The sequence below is a fragment of the Candoia aspera genome, chromosome 1, assembly GCF_035149785.1.
Source record: "Candoia aspera isolate rCanAsp1 chromosome 1, rCanAsp1.hap2, whole genome shotgun sequence".
NCBI lineage: Eukaryota > Metazoa > Chordata > Lepidosauria > Squamata > Boidae > Candoia > Candoia aspera.
Window position 1 is genome coordinate 75,016,263 of NC_086153.1, and position 26,887 is coordinate 75,043,149.

Sequence of the window (26,887 nt, forward strand, 5' to 3'; positions counted from 1 at the left end):
AGTCGGGTGGCATATAAATTGTATTATTATATCACATTATTATTATTATTATTATTATTATTATTATTATTATTATTATTTTATTACTATAATATTGTATTGTGGTGATGATGACGACCACGCGGGGGGAGGAACTTTTCGGCCAACTCAAGGAGGGGTGGGGGGCGCTTTCACGCAGCAGGGGGCTCCCAGATACAGATGCGTGGCCTCCACGCGTCATCCGAGCGGAAAGCGGCTCTCCTCTTTCTTTCCAAGCCCCTGCATGCCCAGAAGGGAAGCTTTCAAGTCGGCTTCCCTCTCCGCTCAGGCAGGAGGCGACTTGCCATCCGTCCCGCGGCTTCTCTTCTTCCGTGGCTGCAGCGGGCCTGGAAGCCTCCAGAGGCCGCCCTCGAGCGCCCGAGAAGGCCAGGCCGGATCCCGCCGTTGTTGTCTGGCGGAAGTGGCTCGCTTCTCCCCTGAGGAGGCTGGTTGCGGGGACGTGGCTGCTGCGGGTGGCTCCCGGTCGGGCGCGATGAATCTGCCGCGTGGACCCGACAACTTGTGCTTCGATAAGGATGAGTTTATGAAAGTGAGAGGGGCGCTACAAGAGGAGGGGTCGGCGGAGGGCTGGGCTGAAGCTCCGCGGGAGGGGCGGTGGTTCCAGGGCGAGGGAGAGGATTTGGCCCGCAGGGGCGGGGGGCTGCGGAGGAGGCTGGAGGGCAGCGCAGGCCGAGTCCCCCGCGGGGCGCCCGTGCGGGCGCCTCTCCTCCCGCGGACCCCCTAAAAAATCAAAGGCCGCGAGCAGCTGCTCTTTCTCCTTCAGGGCAGAGAAGCGGCGTTGATCGTTTATATTTTGTGGGTGTGTCGGGGGAGGCATGAGCTCTGTACTCGGTCAAGGGAACCCCTGCGCTCCCGTGGGTTGCGCCCTGCCCACGCATTCACGTTTTTGCCAGGGATCGGCTTGGTGTGGGAAGACCCATGGGGCCCAGCTAGGTGGCAGCACCTGGCCGACTTTGATCTGGAAAGATTAAGCAGGGCCAGGCTTGGTTAATGTTTGGGTGGGAGACATCCAAGAAATACCCAGGCTGTTGGCTTGTTTTTTTGTTTGTTTTTGTTTTTGTTTATTCGTTTAGTCACTTCCGACTCTTCGTGTCTTCATGGACCAGCCCACGCCAGAACTTCCTGTCGGTGGTCAACACCCCCAGCTCCCCCAGGGACGAGTCCGTCACCTCTAGAATATCATCCATCCACCTTGCCCTTGGTCGGCCCCTCTTCCTTTTGCCCTCCACTGTCCCTAGCATCAGCATCTTCTCCAGGGTGTCCTGTCTTCTCATGATGTGGCCAAAGTATTTCAGTTTTGCCTTTAATATCATTCCCTCATGTGAGCAGTCTGGCTTTATTTCCTGGAGGATGGACTGGTTTGATCTCCTGGCAGTCCAAGTCACTCTCAGAATTTTCCTCCAACACCACAGTTCAAAAGCATCTATCTTCTTTCACTCAGTCTTCCTTATGGTCCAGCTCTCGCAGCCATATGTTACTACGGGGAACACCATTGCTTTAACTATGCGGACCTTTGTTGTCAGTGTGATGTCTCTGCTCTTAACTATTTTATCGAGATTTGTCATTGCTCTCCTCCCAAGGATTAAGCGTCTTCTGATTTCCTGACTGCAGTCAGCATCTGCAGTAATCTTTGCACCTAGAAATACAAAGTCTTTCACTGCTTCTACATTTTCTCCCTCTATTTGCCAGTTATCAATCAAGCTGGTTGCCATAATCTTGGCTTTTTTGAGGTTTAGCTGCAAGCCAGCTTTTGCACTTTCTTCTTTCACCTTCATCATAAGGCTCCTCAGTTCCTCTTCGCTTTCAGCCATCAAAGTGGTATCATCCGCATATCTGAGATTGTTAATGTTAAAAGCGATTTTAACTCCAGCCTTGGATTCCTCAAGCCCAGCATGTCTCATGATGTGTTCTGCGTGCAAGTTGAATAGGTAGGGTGAGAGTATACACCCCTGCCGTACTCTTTTCCCAATCTTAAACCAGTCCGTTGTTCTGTGGTCTGTTCTTACTGTTGCTACTTGGTTGTTATACAGATTCTTCAGGAGGCAGACAAGATGACTTGGTATCCCCATACTACTAAGAACTTGCCACAATTTGTTCTGGTCCACACAGTCAAAGGCTTTAGAATAGTCAATAAAACAGAAATAGATGTTTTTCTGAAACTCCCTGGCTTTTTCCATTATCCAGCGGATATTGGCAATTTGGTCCCTAGTTCCTCTGCCTTTTCTAAACCCAGCTTGTACATCTGGCAATTCTCGCTCCATGAACTGCTGAAGTCTACCTTGCAGGATCTTGAGCATTACCTTACTGGCATGTGAAATGAGTGCCACTGTTCGATAGTTTGAACATTCTTTAGTGTTTCCCTTTTTTGGTATGGGGATATAAGTTGATTTTTTCCAGTCTGATGGCCATTCTTGTGTTTTCCAAATTTGCTGGCATATAGCATGCATTACCTTGACAGCATCATCTTGCAAGATTTTGAACAGTTCAGCTGGGATGCCATCGTCTCCTGCTGCTTTGTTATTAGCAATGCTTCTTATGGCCCATTCAACCTCACTCTTCAGGATGTCTGGCTCTAGCTCACTGACTACACCATCAGAGCTATCCCCGATATTGTTATCCTTCCTATACAGGTCTTCTGCATATTCTTGCCACCTTTTCTTGAGCTCTTCTTCTTCTGTTAGGTCCTTGCCATCTTTGTTTTTGATCATGCCCATTTTTGCCTGGAATTTACCTCCGATGTTTCTAATTTTCTGGAAGAGGTCTCTTGTCCTTCCTATTCTATTGTCTTCTTCCACTTCCACACATTGTTTGTTTAAAAATAATTCCTTATCTCTTCTGGCTAACCTCTGGAATTTTGCATTTAATTGGGCATATCTCCCCCTATCGCTGTTGCCTTTTGCTTTCCTTCTTTCTTGGGCTATTTCCACTGTCTCAGCAGGCAGCCATTTTTGCTTTCTTGGTTTTCTCTTTCTTTGGGATGTATTTTGTTGCCGCCTCCTGAACAATGTTGCAAACTTCTGTCCAGAGTTCATCCGGGACCCTATCTACTAATTCCAGTCCCTTAAATCTATTCTTCACCTCCACTGCATATTCCTTAGGAATATTAGTGAGCTCATATCTAGCTGATCTGTGGGTCTTCCCTAATCTCTTTAGTCTGATCCTAAATTGTGCAATAAGAAGTTCGTGATCTGAACTACAGTCAGCTCCAGGTCTTGTTTTTACCGACTGTATAGATGTCCGCCACCTTTGGCTGCAAAGGATGTAGTCAATCTGATTTCGGTGTTGTCCATCTGGTGAAGTCCATGTATAAAGCCGTCTCTTAGGTTGTTGGAAGAGAGTGTTTGTTATGCAGAGTGAGTTGTCTTGGCAGAATTCTATCAGCCTATGTCCTGCTTCGTTTTGTTCTCCCAGGCCATGCTTACCTGTAATTCCAGGTGTCATTTGACTGCCCACCTTAGCATTCCAGTCTCCTGTGATGAAAATAACATCTCTTTTAGGCGTGTTGTCCAGTAGGTGCTGCAGATCCTCATAGAACTGCTCTACTTCAGCTTCTTCAGCATCTGTGGTTGGGGCGTATATTTGGATCACTGCGATGTTAGATGGCTTGCCCTGAATTCGAATTGAGATCATTCTATCATTTTTTGGATTGTATCGAAGCACTGCTTTAGCCACTTTACTATTAATTATGAAGGCTACTCCATTTCTTCTGTGATCCTCTTGTCCACAGTAGTAGATCTGGTGGTCATTTGATGTGAAGTGGCCCATTCCAGTCCATTTCAGTTCACTGACGCCCAAAATGTCTATCTTTAATCTTGACATCTCACCAATAACCACATCCAATTTGCCCTGGCTCATAGATCTTACATTCCAGGTTCCAATGGTGTGTTGATCCTTAGAACATTGGATTCGCTGTTCACCACCAGCACCATCGGCCGCCAGCCGTCCTTTTGGCTTTGAGCTAGCTGCGTCATCACATCTGGGGCTAGTTGAACTCATCCTCTGTTCCTCCCCAGTAGCATTTTGACCATCTTCAGCAAAGGATCGTTACCTTGTCGTGGTGCTGGAGCTTGAGCACCTCAATGATGCCATGAGCTAAACCGTGAAGGGCCACCCAAGATGGGAAGGTCATGACAGAGAGGTCAGACTAAATGCGATCCCTGGGGAAGGTAATGGCAACCCACCCCAGTATTCTTGCCGTGAAAACTAAATGGATCAGTTGGCTAGGTTGGGAAATCAAAAGAGTCCAGAAGGCAGGAGTTAACCACTTGTGCACTGCCAGAAAACATCCAGGAAATGGCTAGGAACCTCAAAAGGGACTTTATCTTTTTATGAAACCAAATAAATCAGCTTGTTAATGTGCTATAGTCTTGCTAATGTGTGATTTGATGTGTCTGTATGCTTTGCACAGGCAAGGTTGGCATATTATTTATTTGATTTGTGTGGCTTCTCATCTTATCTAAGAGACTCTGGGCAGCATAAGTTGGGTGCTGTCACATGATTTTTCACTTTACAACCCTGTTGCTTAGCAATGGGGTTGCCAGTCCCAACTGCATTCAGTAAATGAGGACTACCTGTAAAAATAAATTTAAAAACCAATTTACAAATATATAAAACCTTAAGTCACTTTGAAACAAAAATAACCATGATCAGCAGCAGAATCCACCCTTACATCAGCTCAATACAGCCATTGTAAAAGCTCCCCACTATTGCTGGGCCATTGTAAAACTTCATAAAAGTTTTTATGTGTGAAATTCCTACAGAAATCTAATTAGTAATATTATTGATCATTGTTTTTATCTTGATTATTTCTTGTAAGCTTTCCAAAATTGCATTGTTTGAGTTGGGCAGCCATATAAGTTCTTTAAATAAATATTTTAAAATTAACTATTGTGATATAGAAGAGTAGATTAACAATTTATATTCTGCCTGCATTCCAGAAGGTCAAGATAGCATATGTATAAATTTCTGTGTCCCCCCCCCCCCCATTTTTTTTTAATCATCACAACTTCCCTATGAGGTAAATTAGGCTAAGAGATAGTAAACAGTCCAAAGTTACCCAGTGAGTTTTATTTAGATGTGGGATTCCTGATAATTAATCACCCTAACCATTACACCACAGTTACTTTAGAAGTGCGTAGGCTTTTGGTCTGAATCAACACAAGTTTTATATTCCTTAATTTAGATGCTGGCATCAAGATACTTTTTATATAGAATGGATGGTCCTATAGTAAATGTTGTATGTATTTGGATGGAATATCCCACACAACTATCCCTTGGCTCCAAGACTTTTTGACTCCTAGTTACTTAACAATAAGACCAATCAGATGATTCTTCCTTTCCATATAGCCACTGCTGAACTGAAAAAAGCTGGAGCTGGATTTTTACATAGAATAATGCAATCGCAGTTCAATTTCAGTGTTCAGATTGTTGAGCAAAAAAATTAAGAGTATGCCTTTTGCTCCAGGCTCTGGTAGATGGATGTCATAAGCTCCAGTTAAAAAAAAAATCTCACAAACATTTGGCCTAAGTAAAATAAACTCAGGAGTCAGAAGTGTTATCTAAAAACACAGAGTTCCATGAACATATTAGGATACCACAAATTGACTTAAAATATACTGAGTTAAAATCAATGATGTGATGCAAGAAGTTCTTGATTACAAAATTTCTCTTGCCCAAGTAAAATGTTGATTTGTTACGTGATTTATCACAGCCCAGCACACTGTATATTCAGTTTTGGGGAAAAAGTGCCTCAGGAGTGAGAAAATTTTTAAGCTAGCTATGGGAAGTTGTTCTAATGACAAAACTTACTAATGATTTAACAATAATGGAGGAACATGATTATATGAATTAATGTCATGTTCACCGTTCCAATGTTGCCGGTACGTCGTAACGTTTCGCGTGTCATTTGGCTGATGCGTGTTTCGTCTGGGTGGGGAGGAGGATTCCATCTCGTGGGATTGTTATGTTAGCAGCTGGATTGGAATGTGTTTGGGTTATCTCGTGTGTTCAAGGTTCCTTTCCCAGGACATCAGCAGAAACGGTTACCAGCACCTGGGGGGGGGGAGTTTGCAACGGCAGGGCGAGGGGAGGGATTACGTTTGAGCTGAGGGTTTTTAGTTTGTCTTTGGCGCGCTTTTGCTCATTCTCAGCTTTCTCTGTATTTGCATACTATTCTTTAATAAATCAGATATCGTTAAGTTCCTGCTTGTGAGTCTGAGTCTTTTAGAGTAGGCAATCATTACAATTAATCATTTGGTTCTATTTATGTAAATTTAGTTCTAAATAGTAAAGAAAAATTGGGGAAAGATACAATGCCAGATTTTAGATTATTCCAATTTCTTTACATGTCCTTTATGCTCATTTTACAGAGGATCTGTACAGAGGATTTTACAAAGATCTCTTATATCTCCAATACTTACGAGGTTGTCTAGTTGTACTTACCAATTTTACACATCAATTTACTTTCTCATTGCAATCCTATTGCAATATAAATTGATAATGGGTTTTGTGCAGTAGTGTCTTGTCAAGTTCACTAGGAATACAGTGCTAGTAAGAATTAAAAACACCCAACAAAACCCGCAATTATATAGTTGAATTGCTATCTGTTTAGTTTTCTGCTCACCCTATTGCCTTTCCTTATTCTAGCCTATTAGCATAAAACAGTATTTTACCACTTTCGTTTTTATTCTGTTTATAAATAGTATTGCATAATATTTTATCATATTTTATTACTTTTATGATAACATATGGTTAGCTTTAATATATCACTCTATATGGATAATATATTAATATTGATTATAACTTACTTAGTAGTTCCTTGTAGGTTTTAGTCCTATAAGAATTTTACAATTCTGTGCTACAAATTTAATCTTTTAGTTATCTTTCTTACAGTCTGTATACTTAAATTACGATGCTGGGGAAGGGGGAAACATTGCTTTGGGCTTTACACTCCACTTTGCTTGCATGCACACAGAAAGTGGGGGTGCTGTCAGAACTCATTCCAGACTTTGCCCCCCTCTCCCCATTTATGTTGCTTTTGATTCCTTTAAGAGAACCCCTGCCCTAAACTGTATTAACTTTGCTTGATGGAAATGGATTGCAATTTCTTTGAGCAAAAGGAAGAGAAGACACAGTTACATTACAGACTTGGTGGATTATCATTAATACATTTTAATTCTGTAACTGGATTGAATGGTATAATTCAGTCAACAATTTTCAGGAATCTTTGGGGGAAGCCATGATTTGTTGTTTATTCGTTTAGTCGCTTCCGACTCTTCGTGACTTCATGGACCAGCCCACGCCAGAGCTTCCTGTCGGTCGTCAACACCCCCAGCTCCCCCAGGGACGAGTCCGTCACCTCTAGAATATCATCCATCCATCTTGCCCTTGGTCGACCCCTCTTCCTTTTGCCTTCCACTCTCCCTAGCATCAGCATCTTCTCCAGGGTGTCCTGTCTTCTCATTATGTGGCCAAAGTATTTCAGTTTTGCCTTTAATATCATTCCCTCAAGTGAGCAGTCTGGCTTTATTTCCTGGAGGATGGACTGGTTGGATCTTCTTGCAGTCCAAGGCACTCTCAGAATTTTCCTCCAACACCACAGTTCAAAAGCATCGATCTTCCTTCGCTCAGCCTTCCTTATGGTCCAGCTCTCGCAGCCATATGTTACTACAGGGAACACCATTGCTTTAACTATGCAGGCCTTTGTTGTCAGTGTGATGTCTCTGCTCTTAACTATTTTATCGAGATTTGTCATTGCTCTTCTCCCAAGGATTAAGCGTCTTCTGATTTCCTGACTGCAGTCAGCATCTGCAGTAATCTTTGCACCTAGGAATACAAAGTCTTTCACTGCTTCTACATTTTCTCCCTCTATTTGCCAGTTATCAATCAAGCTGGTTGCCATAATCTTGGTTTTTTTGAGGTTTAGCTGCAAACCAGCTTTTGCACTTTCTTCTTTCACCTTCATCATAAGGCTCCTCAGTTCCTCTTCACTTTCAGCCATCAAAGTGGTATCATCTGCATATCTGAGATTGTTAATGTTTCTTCCAGAGATTTTAACTCCAGCCTTGGATTCCTCAAGGCCAGCTTGTCGCATGATGTGTTCTGCATACAAGTTGAATAGGTAGGGTGAGAGTATACAGCCCTGCCGTACTCCTTTCCCAATCTTAAACCAGTCTATTGTTCCATGGTCTGTTCTTACTGTTGCTACTTGGTCGTTATACAGATTCTTCAGGAGGCATACAAGATGACTTGGTATCCCCATACCACTAAGAACTTGCCACAATTTGTTATGGTCCACACAGTCAAAGGCTTTAGAATAGTCAATAAAACAGAAATAGATGTTTTTCTGAAACTCCCTGGCTTTTTCCATTATCCAGCGGATATTGGCAATTTGGTCTCTAGTTCCTCTGCCTTTTCTAAACCCAGCTTGTACATCTGGCAATTCTCGCTCCATGAACTGCTGAAGTCTACCTTGCAGGATCTTGAGCATTACCTTACTGGCATGTGAAATGAGTGCCACTGTTCGATAGTTTGAACATTCTTTAGTGTTCCCCTTTTTTGGTATGGGGATATAAGTTGATTTTTTCCAGTCTGATGGCCATTCTTGTGTTTTCCAAATTTGCTGGCATATAGCATGCATTACCTTGACAGCATCATCTTGCAAGATTTTGAACAGTTCAGCTGGGATGCCGTCGTCTCCTGTTGCCTTGTTATTAGCAATGCTTCTTAAGGCCCACTCAACCTCACTCTTCAGGATGTCTGGCTCTAGCTCACCGACCACACCGTCAAAGCTATCCCCGATATTGTTATCCTTCCTATACAGGTTTTCTGTATATTCTTGCCACCTTTTCTTGATCTCTTCTTCTTCTGTTAGGTCCTTGCCATCTTTGTTTTTGATCATACCCATTTTTGCCTGGAATTTACCTCCAATGTTTCTAATTTTCTGGAAGAGGTCTCTTGTCCTTCCTATTCTATTGTCTTCTTCCACTTCCACGCATTGCTTGTTTAAAAATAATTCCTTATCTCTTCTGGCTAACCTCTGGAATTTTGCATTTAATTGGGCATATCTCCCCCTATCACTGTTGCCTTTTGCTTTCCTTCTTTCTTGGGCTACTTCTAGTGTCTCAGCAGACAGCCATTTTGCCTTCTTGGTTTTCTCTTTCTTTGGGATGTATTTTGTTGCCGCCTCCTGAACAATGCTGCCAACTTCTGTCCAGAGTTCTTCCGGGACCCTATCTACTAAGTCCAGTCCCTTAAATCGATTCTTCACCTCCACTGCATATTCCTTAGGAATATTAGTGAGCTCATATCTAGCTGATCTGTGGGTCTTCCCTAATCTCTTTAGTCTGATCCTAAATTGTGCAAGAAGAAGTTCGTGATCTGAACTACAGTCAGCTCCAGGCCTTGTTTTTACCGACTGTACAGATGTCCGCCACCTTTGGCTGCAAAGGATGTAATCAATCTGATTTCGGTGTTGTCCATCTGGTGAAGTCCATGTATAAAGCCGTCTCTTAGGTTGTTGGAAGAGAGTGTTTGTTATGCAGAGTGAATTGTCTTGGCAAAATTCTATCAGCCTGTGTCCTGCTTCGTTTTGTTCTCCGAGGCCATACTTACCTGTAGTTCGAGGTGTCATTTGACTGCCCACCTTAGCATTCCAGTCTCCTGTGATGAAAATAACATCTCTTTTAGGCGTGTTGTCCAGTAGGTGCTGCAGATCCTCATAGAACTGCTCTACTTCAGCTTCTTCAGCATTTGTGGTTGGGGCGTATATTTGGATCACTGTGATGTTAGATGGCTTGCCCTGAATTCGAATTGAGATCATTCTGTCATTTTTTGGGTTGTATCCAAGCACTGCTTTAGCCACTTTACTATTAATTATGAAGGCTACTCCATTTCTTCTGTGGTCCTCTTGTCCGCAGTAGTAGATCTGGTGGTCATTTGATGTGAAGTGGCCCATTCCAGTCCATTTCAGTTCACTGACGCCCAGAATGTCTATCTTTAATCTTGACATCTCACCAATAACCACATCCAATTTGCCCTGGCTCATAGATCTTACATTCCAGGTTCCGATGGTGTGTTGATCCTTAGAACATCGGATTCGCCGTTCACCACCAGCACCGTCGGCCGCTAGCCGTCCTTTCGGCTTTGAGCTAGCTGCGTCATCACGTCTGGGGCTAGTTGAGCTCATCCTCTGTTCCTCCCCAGTAGCATTTTGACCATCTTCCGACCTGGGGGTCTCACCTTCCAATGGTATACCGACATATCTCTGGTTGTACTGATCCATTTAGTTTTCACGGCAAGAATACTGAGGTGGGTTGCCATTACCTTCCCCAGGGATCGCATTTAGTCTGACCTCTCTGTCATGACCTTCCCGTCTTGGGTGGCCCTTCACGGTTTAGCTCATGGCATCATTGAGGTGCTCAAGCTCCAGCACCACGACAAGGTAACGATCCTTTGCTGAAGGCCATGATAGTTAGTTTGAAATTAATATAAGATTATAGTATATACATACTCAGAAAATGGAAGACAAATTGAGCTTGAATTTTATTTCAGCACCTAGCTATTCATCCAAATGTTTGGTTTACTAATTATTACATATAATTATGTATCTTTTTCTGGATCATTGGTGCACTTGTTTGTTTTACATGAACCTAATTGACTATACCCGATCCTGGGAACTTGGAATATAGAGTACGTTAGAAATATTTAAATAACTGAATATATGCAGCCCAAGTAGGATGTTGCAGAATTTGGTTACAGATGAATTTGGTCTGAAAAGAACAGTATAAATATAAGTAGAGCAATGCTGTACTAGACCTAAATCCTATATGATATTCCCACAGTAGCTAAGCAGATGTGGGTGCGAAGGTCAAATGGAGGACATTCTTGATACCCAGAATCATACTGACTCTGGTACTGGAGGTGTAGTCATAGTGATTCATACCCATTGATAGCTTATCTTCCATGAACTTGGGTAATTTTCTTTGAAGACTGCCCAGATTGGTGGCCATCATTATACACCGAGTTCTCTAGTTTATGAAGAAGTACTGATACCTAAAATTTCCTACCATTTAGCTTCACTTGTTGACTCTAGATTCTATTTTTTCCAATCATGCCAGATTTTATATACCTCATTCATGTTCCCAGCCTAGACCAAAATCTTAATTGTTACACTGTATTGGTATACTCAGTGTTGAAGCCCTTTCTGTACTTGCAGAAAGGTCAAGGGCATACCTTGATCTCTGAATCCAAAGCCCCTCTGTTGCCCTGCTGAGCATGAGAATCAAGGCCTTCCCTACACTCTTCCCAAATTGTCATATGTAATTTTTTCTCCTGTTAAAATGAACATAAAATAACATAGAGTAAACTCAAAACAAAACATTATATATCACTGACCCCTGTTCTTCAGCAGTACAAATTTGAAGGGGCACTAGAATTAGGAGTTCATTTTAAAAATTGTCCTATCTGTTCATGTCAGGAAGTTACATAAGCATATCAGTTAAACAACAGTTTGTTTAATGTTCACTGTCACCTGGTAGGATTCGGAAAGCAGGCCTTCTCTTCCATGGTGCCTGCCCTCTGGAATACAATTTCCCCAAGATTCGTATGGCCCCCACCTTGGCCCTATACAGATGAGCCCTTAAAACCTGCTTCTGTCCCCACAATCTGAGTCAGAGTGAATGATGGACCCTTGTGTGTTGATTTGGTTTTTAAATGATGGTTGATTTTTTCCTGGTTGATTTTCCCATTGATGGTTGATTTTTTCTCTTTTGATGATTTTTTTTTACCGTATTTAGTAATGTTGTATAATGCAAGCCACCCAGAGTCAAAGCAGATTGGGGTGGCCTATACATTTCATAAATAAGTAAATCCTGCTTTTTTAATATAAAGAATTAGAGTTTCTATGATAAACAGTTTTTCAACAATTATGCTTTTTATACTTTTCCCTTTTGCAGCCAGACTTTGATGTTGATCACTTTGTGTCTGAGTGCAGAAAACGTGTTCAGCTGGAAGAACTTCGTGATGATCTTGAACTATACTACAAGCTTCTTAAAACTGCCATGATTGAATTAATAAACAAGGATTATGCAGACTTTGTTAATCTCTCTACCAACCTGGTAAATTGACAGATTGCCTTATGTGTGCTTAGTGCATATTATACCATTTACATTATATATTCCCGAAGCGTCTAAGATTAAATATGCCAGTAGAAAGAAATGCCAGTGCAAAGAAAATTATTTATAATTAAGTCCAATATAAGTCAACAGTAGTTAAGTTAGTTGTGTGACTAGTTATCCCATTAATTTCAATGTGACTTTAAGACTTTCTGGCCTAGATCCAGGCTATTAGGCAGGCTGTCTGCAGTTTGATAAGGCACCCTGTTGAGAAGAGAGCGTGCTGTACGTAGTAGAGATAGGATGCACATTTTTGCACGTAGGGTCTCCAGAACAGGCAGTTGCCTGTGACTTAAAAAAGAATTAAAAAATAGTTAAAGTGATTTGCTACCAAGATGTATATTGCCTGTTTTTTGTCTGTCAGTAAGTATTTCATTTCAGAAGTAAGCACTGAAAGATCTGTAGCATACAATAGTTAAATATGTGTAATACCAAAGGAAACATGTAAGTGCTAATAGAAAATGAGAGACATACAGTAAAGCCAGAATGTCTCAAAGGACTAAAAATAAGCAGTCAAGAGGTACAAGCTCCCCAAAGGTAGAAGCATTCTCAGCTAGCCACAGTGACACCAAAATGACCAAAAATACGTTGTGATATCACAATGCAAACTCTGCCCTTTTATATTTTATGTAAGGGCCAGAGTTTACATCATGATTTGGGAATACATGTTTTTTACCACTTGCCCCTCATCACCCTTCTGTGAAAACTGGTAGTTTAATAAAGCTAGTGCTGGTGTTATGACTATAATGGGCAATCCCTAATAAAATAGAGTATACAAGAAAAATATGGTGATTGTAGATACATTTTTAAACATTGGTTCTCAGTGGAAAGAAAATATATTACAGAATCTGTTTTACATACACTGTGTTTATGTTTAGTTTTAACATAAATTAAATTTAGAAAACAGTAAAACAGCAACAACAGAATATATCAGTAAAGAAGTGACAAAAAAATGAAAATAGAAATATCTAAAAGCATTCCTTTGATTTTTTTTAACTGCTCATTAATAAAAATATGTTTTGGGAATTTCTTTAGGTTGGCATGGACAAAGCCCTTAATCAGCTTTCAGTGCCTTTGGGACAGTTGCGAGAGGAAGTTATGGTATGTTCTGAAATATTTTCTCATGTAAAGGCCATAGCTGCCTCAGGGATATTTCTTAATCTTGTAAATAAAGCTTTATGCACAAATTTTATTTGGAGGTTAGAATTTGAGAATTACGTGGAGAAAAAAAATACTTCTATTTGGAGCAAAGTGTTAAATATCATTTTAAGAACATTTCTGTATGGTAAGAAAAAAACTGAAAAAAATCACCAATGGAACAGAGAGTTTAATTATACTTATTCAGTCATTCATAAACAGCTAAATTTTCCAGAGTTATGTACCTGGACAAATAATTTATTTATTTTTCTTCTAGAAGAATAGACAGTTGGATCTATAAACCAGACTACTTAATTCAAGACATTGTATTAAACATACACATTTACTTATAATACTTTTGTGTATGTCTGCATGGAATTACATTTCCTTAGCCTGTTAAAATTACCTGTTTCTGCTGAGCTGGAATTTAAAAGTGCCTAACCCAAAACTTTGGCTTATGTTGAATAGCAAAGAAAAGCAAATAATGAATCAATATTGTGGGATGTTATGATAGGCATATATGATAGGATTTTTTCCAAGTTAAAATAGCTTGGTTGAGAGCTCAGCAAATGATTTCTGATACTACCTGGGTCTTACTCTGTATCTTTTCAATTTAGCGATTTTAACTATAGTCCCACTCATTGTACTTTTGTTTAACACTTCTTTACTGCAGGAGAAAGGCTGAAAAATCAGCTGAATTGGACTAACAAATATAAAGAGACTTTAGAGAAGAAATAACTGTTGGATGGAAGTTAGGTAGTAGCAAAGACAGAATCGTAGAGTCACAGAGTTGGAAGGGACCTTGGACGTCTTCTAGTCCGACTCCCTTGTCCATAGGGAGTCCTCATACCATTCTGGACAAATGGCTGTCCAGTCTTCTTTTTTTGAAAACCTTCAGTGATGGAGCACCCACAACTTCAGGAGGCAGGTTGTTCCATTACTTAATAACACTCTCAGTCAGAAAATTCCTCCTTAGTTCAAGGTTGGATCTCTCACTGTTAAGCTTCCACCCACTGGTTCTTGTCTTACCCTCAGGATCTTCGTTGCTCTTTGCTGTGCTCTTCAGTTCCTCAGCATCCTTTTTGTATTGTGGCCAGAATTAGACACAGCATTCCAGGTGTGATCTAACTAGTGCAGTATAGGGCGGTACTGTCATTTCCCGTGATCTTGACACTATGCCTCCATTGATGCTGCCCAAAATTGCACTGGCTTTTTTGGCAGCTGCAGGACATTGCTGGCTCATCCTTAATCTGTGGTTTACCAAGATCCCCAGATCTTTCTTACAAGTATTTTGATAAGTCAGGTACCACCTATCTTGTGCCTATGCATTTGTTTTTTCCTGCCAAAGTGCAGAACCTTATATATCCCAATACAGAACATTTTGTTGAATAGGGTCCAGTGTTCAAATTTATCAAGATCCTTACGAGTCTTGAGCCTGAGTGTATTAGCAATCCCTCCAGCTTTGTGTCATCTGGATATTTTATGAGCATGCCTTCTATTCCCTCATCTTAAGCCATTTATGAAGATGTTGAACAGTACTGGGCTCAGGACAGAACCCTGAGGCACCCCACTGCATATCTCCTTCCATGTGAACATAGACCCATAGACCCTACTGTTGTTCAGCCAACTGAATCCATCTGGTAATGGGACCATCCAGCCCACATTTTTCCAGTTTTTCAAGGAGACTGTAGTGTCTGTCCGCCTGTCCTTCCTTCCTTCTTTCAATTTATAAGGCTACCCAACTCCCCAAAATAATCACAAGAGGACTTAAAATGCCTATCAAATGATGTTTCGCTTTAGTTTCCTTTAGAGTGAATCTGAGCAGGTAAGTCTACTAAGGGAGCCAATGTGGATAATTGTGTCGACTTAGTGTTCCCTTACAGATATTCATGATCTGTATCATTAGACCAGGTTTTAGAAAGTGAAATACTCAAGTTTATTTTCTTTTGATTTATTTTATTCTCAGATGTGTAAGTTAAGACTTTTCTGTTTTGAGAATTCATTTATGCAGATAAAGAATGCTAGCAAAGTTGGTTAAAAATAAGTCTAAGAAAGACTCTGCTGCTTAATTACTTTTTAGTTTTAGTTTGTATGAAACTAAAAATAGGAATAATTATTAAGACCCAGGAGGTCATGCAAGAATAATTGGATAAATTGAAATGATAGAAATGAAATGAAATTGTTGGAATGAATATGAACCACCCATGCACAAAGATAACTGATGTAACTTATTGAAACCTGGACAATTCTTATTTTACAAGGTCTCATGGGATTATACAATTGAAGTACTGCTTGGATACTTTCTTTGCTGAAATTTCTTGCCTTTTTCTTAAGATGCCTGTTGCTCTCCATTTGCAAAATGGTTAATAGGTGCATTTTTTGCTGTTTTGTAAAACAAATGTTGTGAAGCTTACACTTTTGTTGATGTTCCATAGAGTCTTAAGTCATGTGTTAGTGAAGAAATACGTGCAATTGATGACCGATTAGCTAAACAAGAAGATATCAGGAGAAAAAAGGTATTTGGTTGCATTTGTACATCAAAAGAGCAACATAGAGAGATGGACATAAAATGTATTTCTCTGTTGAAACCTAATCATTAGACTGATCCCCACCATGTTGGTTTTTTGGAAACCCAGTGAAAGTTAGCTATTCCAGAGGGTCTTGAAAGCAAAATCACTATAAATGGAGATCCATTTTGTGATGGGCATGTGTTTGGTGTTTGATTATTTCTCTGGAACAAAGTTTTTTGGTAAATGCTTACGATTTATGATTTACTGCTTTTGATCTTACTGTAGACTAGTAGGTAACTGCTCAGGGTCTTTTCTGCTTGGAGCACAGTATACATGCTAGTTAATAAAGAAATTTTGTGCTATCCCTCAACAAAGCAAAATGAAAAGTTAGCTAATTCTAGTTCCAGATTTACCTTATTAGAAAACCAAAAGATTGTTATTTATAATACAGTTTCTATTTCCTATTTGTACTGTATAATATGCATTCAAATATGCTCTTTGGGGATCTCATACAGTATGTTTTGCTATGTTCAGAAATGCTGGTGTTTAGTAGACATTAGATTCAGAGAAAATTGGTGTAGCAGAGCAAGACTATTTTAGTTTAAAGGCAGATCAAAATCAACATTAATAACAATTATTTACTTTTTTTTTTAAATTAGATGTGTGTCTTGAGACTTATTCAAGTCATTAAATCAGTTGAGAAAATAGAGAAAATTCTACACTCCCAAAACTCAAAAGAAACATCATTAGAAGGAAGCAGGTATGGCACTGGAATTTTATTTTCATTCACCAGTTTGTTTTTCTTTGGATGTGTTTCCCATTAAAATATATTTGGTCTTGTGTAATTATATGATAAAACAGCAAGTGCCATTAAACATTTAGAAGAACATTTACATTGCTGCCCATAAGCCTGTTATGAGATAATATACTTATTTTCCCAGGGCTGTTCTAGAATAAACTAATTGAATATTGACACTATGGATCTCTTAAAACTGTTTTCAGAAAATGCAGCCATAGTCATAATGTTTTCCCTGAATTGCTATTACTGCTGTATGCATATCATCCAATTTAATGACTACGGATATGTATTTTTATATTCTTATATACTATACATGAGTTACAGTTAGCCCAGTCTTTCTGAAATATATATGAGTTCTTCGTGCGTGATGGTGCTGTGCATGCTTTCAAACTGTGATATCCATGTAAGAAACATCTGAAGGCTTTCTCTGAGAGAAAAATAGTGTTTAAAAAGGCAGTTGTTCTAAAACTAATTTAGATGCATATGATCAGCCGCAGGCACACTGTGTAATTCACATGATCCCTGATTCTCGAGACTGGCCCAAGTTTCAGTTCTCAAGGAATTATTTCCCTATGTAAATGAAAGGCTGAAAGGTGTGGCTTGGGCCACTGTAATGGTGTGATCTAGATCTGTTCCCTACTCTAATAATTTCAGCCATTAAAATTCAGAGCTGTTCCTTCCTAACTGCTGAGCCTTATTATTGGATCTATTTCTTGGTCGTGCTAAATTGTGAATCAGTGCTGGTAGTTCAGAACAGATTGGCTTTGTACATACTTACATGCATACAGAAACACAGGGGAAGAGAGAAACAGAGAAAATAAATTATGTGCTTTTTCTCTATTGAAGTTATATCTTTCTTTGTGCCAATTCAGTCGTCTTCTGACCGGACAGATATTAGAGAGAATTGCTACAGAATTCAACCAGTTGCAATTTCATGCAGTACAGAGTAAAGGAATGCCCCTTTTAGATAAGCTGAAACCAGTAAGTATGTTGTCTTATTTGCGCTGCCCCCCACAAAACACCCTATCTCAGCAACATCTATCTATCTATCTATCTATCTATCTATCTATCTATCTATCAAATTTTATCACCGCCCATCGCCCTCCCAAGGAGGGACTCTGGGCGGTTTACAATAAAATAGAATTAAAAAACCAAAACAGTTATAAATACAATAAATACAGTAAAAGTAAGAATGTAATAGAATCAAGATGGGCAAGAGTTCTTTATCAGACCATAAATATAGTAGGTCCATCAGAAGTCACTCTAGGGTGCTAGCCATCCCCACATATGACTGTTCCCCCTCCCATTCCAAGCCTGCTGACAAAACCAGGTCTTTAATCTTTTTCGAGAGTCCAGGAGAGAGATGGCCTGTCTCACTTCTGGGGGAAGGATGTTCCAACATTGCTTTCTATTTTGTTGTGACTCTTACCACTAATCAACTTTAAATAGGTTTGATTTAGATGATGCCATCAAAATTAATGCGCAGTCTCTGGTCCATATTTGAGACCAAAACAAAACTGAAAAACATGAAATATGTTGGTTATTAAACTCCTGATCGCCTAGGGAAAGTCAAGAGAATGTATATATTTAATTCAATTTACATTTAAATTTAACTTTAAATCAGTTAAAAGCAATAAATTGTTGTTTTAGTTATTAAATACAATTTATTTCAATAAGTATATGTTTCAGATACTGAAGGAATGCTATTTAAAAAGCAATTGCTTGAATTTATGGTAACCTTTAGAGGAGAATATTAATTGGATGGAATCTTAGTTTATCAGTCGCTGTATTTTTCTCTTGCTTGCAACAGAAACAGCAAAAAGTCTCACGACTCCTTAAAGACTAACAAATGCTTTGTCCCTTAAACCTCAATGGACTGTTAGCCAGCAAAACATGACTGCTAATCCCTTTGTTTAATCTGATACTAATTATATTATTCTTGAGAATAATATGCACCTCTTAAATTAACCATATTAATGAATCTCATTCATTCTTCCAATGCAGCTAACAATTATCCTCATTCTGTTTTGAAAATCATAGCGTATAGTTGGAATAACAGCAACGTTGCAGCAGTCTCTAGAAGGGCTGCTGTTAGAAGGACTTCAGACCTCTAACATCGACATAGTACGACACTGCCTACGTACCTATGCAACAATAGACAAAACGCGGGATGCCGAGGCATTAGTTGGTGAAGTCCTTGTGAAACCGTATATAGATGACGTAAGTGAAGCTAGAGGGAACTGATGGAAGAAAGGGCACTATCCATACCTGTTTTGTTTTCAAAAGTTATTCAGAGGGAGGAAAAGGATGGGCTCCTTTTTTATTCAAGTGTTCAAGCAGAGACTGAATTGACAGAAGTTGGAGATAGATATATGTTGGGAATACTTTAATTTGGATTCCTGCACTGAGCAGGGGGTTGGACTCAATGGCCCTTCCAACTCTATTTTTCCAAAAGTTAGAGCAGAAAGCAGTCACCTGATAGCATTGAAGTTACCAGTGATAAAAGAAGGCTGTTAATTGTGTTATGTGTATTAAAAATTGCACATACATATATTTAAGACTGAATTAACCACTGTCGTCCTCCTCTGAAATTAATATACTGAGACTGCTGTATGAATGCAGTAATACTGATTGAGTGCTGTCAGTTTTTTTTAAAAAACTGAACTTTTGTTTGATATCGATGCTTTTTTATAGGTGATTATAGAACAGTATGTTCAGTCCCATCCAAATGGTCTCCAGACTATGTATTCAAAATTGCTGGAGTTTGTTCCTCTCCATTGCCGTCTCTTACGTGAGGTAACAGGAGGAGGTATTTCAAGGTAATTCAAATCTCTTTTATTTGTTAAATCCTGTTAACAGATAATCTTACTTTGAATTGTGTGAACAGAACCTCTGATGGCCATGGAGAGATCTTTAGTATTCATTATCTTCAGTAATAAATAGATATGCTGTAACCTGCTGACTACATTTTACTGCAATTTATCTAATTTTAACAACTAAGAAAAAAATAGTGTTGATATTCTTTTCTCATCCAGTTTACCATGTCTTTGTATTTGTGGTTTATCATTCAAAAATCACATTAGTTATATCTCGTCTTGAAAGGCTAATTTTATCCTTACTTTACTTGGCTTGATGATTTTTTTTCAGTCCTAGATCCAGGTTTTTCACAAAGGATTCATTTCTAACTTTTAAGAAGTATTCTACAACCAATTTTTTTTACCAAGTTCTGAATATATCCCCAAAAATAATATTGCTGAGAGCTGTAGGCTTTTATTTAATATAGTTTCATTGTGGTTTGGATAGTTACTGTTTGATTTATATTTTAATTCCAATGAAGTATATATGTGTGTGAATGTGGCAGGAAATGTTGGTATTTATCAATAATTAGTTATTTATGTACACTTGCAAACACAGAGTTTTCTTCAGCAATTTCTATGGAATAGAATGTAAGGCAAGAGATATAATTCCTGCCTCACCCAACCCACAGTTTACAACAGTCATCTATCTCACAGATTTGAACAGAGAGTTACAAGTCAGCTAGAAGGTTTTAGTTGGTTAGATATTTTAGTAGATGTTAGGAATTTTAACACCCACATTTGGAACAATAATGCAAAACATAAGTTTAGCCCAAAACAACATTATTGTGGACAGCAAAAGTTACGGCATTCCTACGCAGGAACGTGAAAAGCTATGTGCTTCACTTGTTTCATGTTTTCAAGTTTGTTTATGAGGGTCAAAATCACATCAAGACATATAGCCAAGATGGTCAATTTCATTTATCACCTACTTCAGAAAATAGGTGATTACTACATTAGAAAATATATAGGGTGGAAGATCATCTGTTTCTTTCTATGTTTTGTTTATAAAATGAACTTTGAGTTTTCAAGGCAGGTTCTAACAGTTTTAAAGTGTTTTTTCAAATTTGCCTATACAATAACACGAATGGTTCTGAAATACAGTAAATCTCTAATTCATCTGTAAGTTTGATTTACGTATAAACTTGTACTGCAGTCTGATAAAATACATTTTTAATTCATACTGGAGTAAAATGAATTCAAGCCTCATAAATTCATTTGTTAACAGACTGTTAACACAGCAGTCAGTTGTAGTCATTGATGTGTAAGATTTACCTAAAGAGACTGCAGAAACATATTTCAAATTCTTTGGTGTCGTGTTCTTCATATGATTTTATCTTTTGCTAACATTTAAATATCTTAATACTTCCAGCAGTTTAATTTGTTTGTGTTCATTTAAAAATTGTTAATATTTATTGTGTGATAAGCTAGAACTACAGTGGGTTTATTTTCCTCATATTGCCTAGAGGTTACCAGCAACTATATAACGTATTTAAATACATTATTTGATGCTACTCATCTTTGGAAATTAGAATTCTGGGAGGAAGAAAAAGTTGCTTGTATCATTCTGTCTTCTCTTCATTATCAAGACTACACTAAATGTAACTGGAGAAGCCATGAGTCTGTTGAGATGTGTCCTGCATTTACACATAAAGTGCTGGAGGACCTTTATAACATGAACATTTAACATAAAAAGGGGTGCTTTTTAGAAGGAAGTTGGATCCCTCTTCCACCACCTGCTCTCATCCCAGTCTCCGTGGCTCGATTGTACAGACTGAGATAAAAATATTATGGAGGACAGAGCATGCCAGAAAGCCTCTGGATATGAATAGGATATGAGCACAGTCACAAAGCACAATGCCACTGGCCCTGCAGTAACTCAACCGCAGTCCCACATTTCGCTTTCATTGGAAGAGAATGAAAGGATAACTTTAAAAGCTGCCTATCTGGAAGTATTCTTTGTCTTCAGTTTGGGGTGATGTTGCTCATTATAGCTTTTATTCAGGTTCTAGAAATGTATTGGCATGCTTTTTTCTTTATGCATCTGGAACGAATTTCAGAAAAATAACTTATTATGTTCATTTACAATAAGAACAGTGTGGGCTACAATATAGTCTAGTTGCCACTGTGCTATATATTACTATATGGCATAAAATACCTGCCTATAATACCCAGGTTGTTCCTATGGTGCCTTTGCTCAAACGCCATCTCTTTGCAGAGGTATAATTTGGTAAAAAGTCACAAATATTATGTTAGAATCCAATGTATCTTACAACTGCTAGGAATCTGCAGTGTTCACAAGCTAGGCTGTGAAATCTGTTTCTATAAAATGTCTTGCAACTTACGCTCTAATCTTTGTAAATTCTGATTTTTTAATTAGAGATATTTATAGCAGGAATATTGATTTAATCTTGCAGTGCAAGAGGAAATACAGTTCCTGGATATGATTTCTTAGTAAATTCTGTATGGCCAGAAATTGTTCGTGGTTTAGAAATTAAGTTGCCATCGCTGTTTAATCCTGGAAACCCAGATTTATTTCATGAGGTAATTTTAAATTTATATATTCACCACAGTTTGTCATGATGAACCAAGGAATACAGACTGCTAGGCTTAATAAATATATATTTAATATAGTTTGTTCTATTGCAACTAACATATGTTCTTCATATTCTATATAGATGAGTACTACTATGAAGGAAAGCGTGTATTTTGTAATATGCACTGAACCTGAGGGGTGGTGGACAAAACATGTTGAATTCAAACTGTTCTGAATTTGAAATACCTCACTCCAAGTTCAAAATACTTATTTCATGTTTTGTGCAGGCTGTTTACTGTTTGAAATGAATTGTCTCAATCGTTTCACACTTTTTCGAGTTTTGAAACAATTGGGTTTATGTTTGGAATGCTCAGGTATAAAACACTTGGGTCTTAAGCTCAAACTCTTGTGAAATGATCAAGGCAGCCTTTGTCAAGTATGAATCAGTCGCTTCAAACTTAAAAAACTATTTCAGGCTAAAAAGGGTAATTCAAATTCAACATCTTCCGCATCCTGAACAAATACCAAGTTGTGTCCAGTAGTGTCATTTCAGAGACAGATGCCACTCTGCCAGTGATATAGATTCTTAATATTTTCACACCTTGCATATTCCCCAGATCTGATCCAGAAAATTCAGAGCAAATTTGTGCCATATGTAGCAAGTGGAAATAGGCTCACATAATTGCTGAGATAGCTCATTATTTGGTTTGTCTTAATTTCAAGTTTCTGACCCTGGCTAATAACTAAAAGTTCTATCTTGGCAGCTTGGAAGATATTACATCACATTCTTCCAAATCCAAACTAAAACACTTTACAATATTTAGAAAAGTTGTTCAAGATGGATGGGACGGGAGAATAGCTACCAAGGGAAGTAAGAGAGAAACCTCTATAGATCTATTATTGCGTTCAAAAATGTTCTCCCTTCACTGTAAACATCTCCATTGCTAATAGGACATTGTTTCTAGTTTCATAGTTTTTAAAATGAGATAAAGTGGTTTAGATAGAGAAATAAATGATGCCACTTCTCTTGTAAAGAAATTTGATACACAGCTTAATGTATGTTTTTCATCTTCAGAAATACAATATAAGTATGGATTTTGTAAGGAAGTTTGAACGGCAATGTGGTTCACAAGCCAGCGTAAAAAGACTGAGGTTACATCCTTCCTACCAGAGCTTTAATGATAAGTGGAATTTGCCAGTTTATTTTCAAATAAGGTCAGTATTTTGGTTTTATTCTTAGAGGATATGAAGAGCATTTTAAAATATGCAGGTGATAAGCACCATTAACAATGGGCCTCTCCCTTTTTGTCCTCCCAAATATAAAGGAATATCTCTTCTAAAATGATGCCTTCTGCAACACTCATCTGAAAATAAGAAATGCTTCTTATTTTAGAACACCTCTTACCCATGTTTATGCAATCTTTATTAACTAGTTTGATTCATTAAAAATTACATGATAAGGATTTTTGTAGTCTCTGACAACTCAATTTAGAAGTAAAATGAAGCTATATCTAAGAAAAAAAGCCTTTAAATGGTTTAGTCTAAACTGCAACACTATAACTGTAATACCACCTCTTGCTTAATTTTATTCAAACTTTTGGCTTCTGTGTGATTTTAGTGGGCCCCTTTGCAGTCTGTGGCATTTCTCCAGAAAAATTGGTAGTAATTACCTTGAGTTCTGTTAAACAGAAATCAGATTTCACACACTGCCAGCATATTTTCTGAAACGAGTTTGATTGTAAAAGTCCTCTTAAAAGTTTATCTTCCTTTTTAAACAAAAGTGTTCAAGGTATCAGAACTATTGATTTCTATCCCCTAGAATTATTTGCAGAACTTTGTGCCAGTGTCCTTTAACAAATAAGTGGAAAACTGATGGTGCTTTGGTCAGAAGACCTAGCTGTAGGTCATCTGAAATAAATCTAAGAGTTTCTATGCTCTATTTTTTCCTGATGTAGCATGAAGAGGGTATCTTTCTGAAGAAGAACACAGGATTGTAGGCATAACTAAGAAGTGATTGTTCTCCTTTCTTCTAAGATTCCTAATTCTAATTTAGCTCCTCTTGAATAATACTGAATTTGGTCTCAGATTACAAAGCCTCAGTTGTTAAGGTAGACTGAAAGTTACAATGAGAGTAAGAGGCTAGGAAAATCACCTGTTCAAAGCTTGTCAGGAGGCCTCAGAGGTTCAGAAATCCCCACTTTTCTATTAATCCCTTTCCCCTGTTATCTGGGCCTAGTCTTTCCATCTGCCAGACTTTCTTTTTGACTAACAGTCAAAAATTGACTAGCAGTCCCGATGTAAAATCAAGAGCTATGTTGGCTGCAATAAGGTGCTGGGCTAGAAACCAGGAGTCTATGAGTTCTAGTCCTGTCTTAGTCCTGAAAGCTGCCTGGGTGACCTTGGGCCAGTCACTCACTCTCAGCCCGACTCACCTCACAGGGTTGCTGTTGTGGGGAAAAGAGGAGGAGGAAGGAGTATTAGGTATGTTCCTGCCTTGAGTTATTTATAAAAATAATAAAGGCGGGATAGAAAATAATAATAAAAAATTCCCTTCTCACCCCTATGGGTGGTATGTGTCTTCCTCAACCTCGGGTCCTCTACTAGAAGCTTGCGAGTTTGAGGGTTCTGCGCAGTATCTTAGCTGTTCCTAGCACTGCACTCTTCTGGACAGAGAGCTCTGATGTTGTTCCTGGGTTCTGTTGGAGCTGCTGTCCCAGCTTGGGGGTCACAGCCCCAAGTGCCCCTACCACCACTGGGACCACTTTGGCCTTCACTTTCCACATCCTCTCTAGTTCCTCCTTCAGGCCCTGGTACTTCTCCAGCTTCTCATACTCCTTCCTGATGTTGCTGTCACTTGGCAGCACTACATCTATCACCACCACTGTCTTTTGGTCCTTGTCTATTACCACGATGTCTGGTTGATTGGCCAGTATCTGCCTGTCTGTCTGGATCTGGAAGTCCCACAGGATCTTAGCCCTGTCATTTTCCACAACCTTCTGTAGAATCTCCCATCTGGACTTGGGAGGGTCTAGCCGATACACTGTGCAGATGTTCCTGTACACAATGCCAACTACTTGGTTGTGCCGTTCAGTGTATGCTGTTCCTGCCTGCATCTTACACCCTGCCACTATGTGTTGGACTGTCTCTGAGGCCTCTCTGCACAGTCTGCACCTTGGGTCCTGTCTAGTGTGGTAGACCCCAGCTTCTATGGATCTGGTGCTTAATGCCTGTTCTTGGGCTGCTACGATCAGTGCCTCAGTGCTGTCTTTTAGTCCAGCCCTTTCCAGCCACTGGTAGGATTTCCCAATGTCAGCCACCTCAGCTATCTGTCGATGGTACATCCCATGCAGGGTCCTGTCTTGCCATGGCACTTTCTCTGCTTGATCTTCCTTCCATGTCTGCTGCTGCTTCAGGCATTCTCTCAATAGCTCATCTTTAGGTGCCATCTTACTGATGTACTCCTGGATGCTCTGGGTCTCATCCAGGACAGTGGCTTGGACACTCACCAGACCTTGCCCTCCCTCTTTCCACCTGGTATACAGTCTCTGGGTGTTGGACTTGGGGTGGAAGCCTCTGTACATTGTGAGGAGCTTCCGGGTCTTCACATCAGCAGCCTCCATGTCCTCCTTTGGCCAGCTCACTATACCTGCAAGGTATCTGATGACTTGCAGGGCATACATGTTGATGGCATGGATCTTGTTCTTCCCATTGAGCTGGCTGTTTAGGACCTGTCTTATCCTTTGGTGGTACTTGGATGTTGCTGCCTTCCTTGCCTCCTCATCGTGGTTCCCATGTGTCTGTGGGATACCAAGGTACTTGTAGCTGGTCTGTATGTCTGCTCTATGGACTGCTGGTAGTTCCACCCCATCAGTCTTAACTACCTTCCCGCTCTTTACTACCATCTGGCCACACTTCTCCAGTCCGAATAACATCCCAATGTCCTCACTGTAGATCCATGTCAGGTGGATCAGTGAGTCGATGTCTTGTTCACTCTTAGCATACAGCTTGATGTCATCCATGTAGAGGAGGTGGCTGATGGTAGTTCCACTCTTGAACTTGTATCCATATCCAGTTCTTGTGATAATCTGGCTGAGTGGGTTCAAGCCCATGCAGAACAGCAGTGGGGACAGTGCATCACCTTGGTATATGCCGCACGATGGCCACTTGTGCAAGCTGCCTTGAGTTGACTTCCAGTGTTGTCTTCCACAGTCCCACTGAATTCTTGAGGAAGGTCCTGAGTGTCCTGTTAACTTTGTATAGTGCCAGGCATTCGCAGATCCATGTCTGTGGCATTGAGTCATGGGCTTTCCTGTAGTCAATCCAGGCTGTGCTCAGATTGGTCTGTCTAGACATTGAGTCTCAGGTAACTGCTCTATCTATGAGCAACTGGTGTTTGGAGCCTCTGGTGTTGTGCCATATGTGTGTGTGTGTGTGTGTGTACACGCACACACACACACATATATATATATATATATATATATATACACATACATACATATATATATACATACACACACACACACATATACATACACATATACACCTACCTACCTGGATATCTATCTATCTATCAGCATATAGGCAGTGATGAGGCAAAAACCTGACATGAACTTCATACATCTTCTAATCTTTCCTGGTCACAGGATTTAGCAACAGACATCATGAGTGCTTTTGGTTGGTAGGTTCTACGAGGAATCTATCAAAGGAATCTCTTGTGCAGTTCATTTATTTAGGTTAATAGTGATTTTAGCTTTTTATTGGATTTTAATTGTTTCATACTTTATTTTGAGTATGCGATGAGTAAAAAACCAGGGTAATAATGAAAAGAAAATAAATAA

General features: G+C 39.5%; 1 protein-coding gene across 1 annotated transcript in view; it reads left to right on the forward strand.

Annotated features, from left to right (window-relative positions):
* The first annotated feature begins 415 nt into the window (after positions 1-415).
* Positions 416-26,887, forward strand: part of COG2 (component of oligomeric golgi complex 2) — a 35,827-nt gene continuing 9,355 nt past the window's right edge. The window contains exons 1-10 of the mRNA XM_063307210.1: positions 416-568; positions 11,994-12,155; positions 13,248-13,313; positions 15,785-15,865; positions 16,519-16,619; positions 17,531-17,639; positions 18,699-18,878; positions 19,353-19,477; positions 21,931-22,057; positions 23,125-23,264. Of these exons, the coding sequence (XP_063163280.1) occupies positions 512-568; positions 11,994-12,155; positions 13,248-13,313; positions 15,785-15,865; positions 16,519-16,619; positions 17,531-17,639; positions 18,699-18,878; positions 19,353-19,477; positions 21,931-22,057; positions 23,125-23,264 (1,148 nt within the window). The 5' untranslated portion in view covers positions 416-511. The remainder of the gene's footprint in view (positions 569-11,993; positions 12,156-13,247; positions 13,314-15,784; positions 15,866-16,518; positions 16,620-17,530; positions 17,640-18,698; positions 18,879-19,352; positions 19,478-21,930; positions 22,058-23,124; positions 23,265-26,887) is intronic.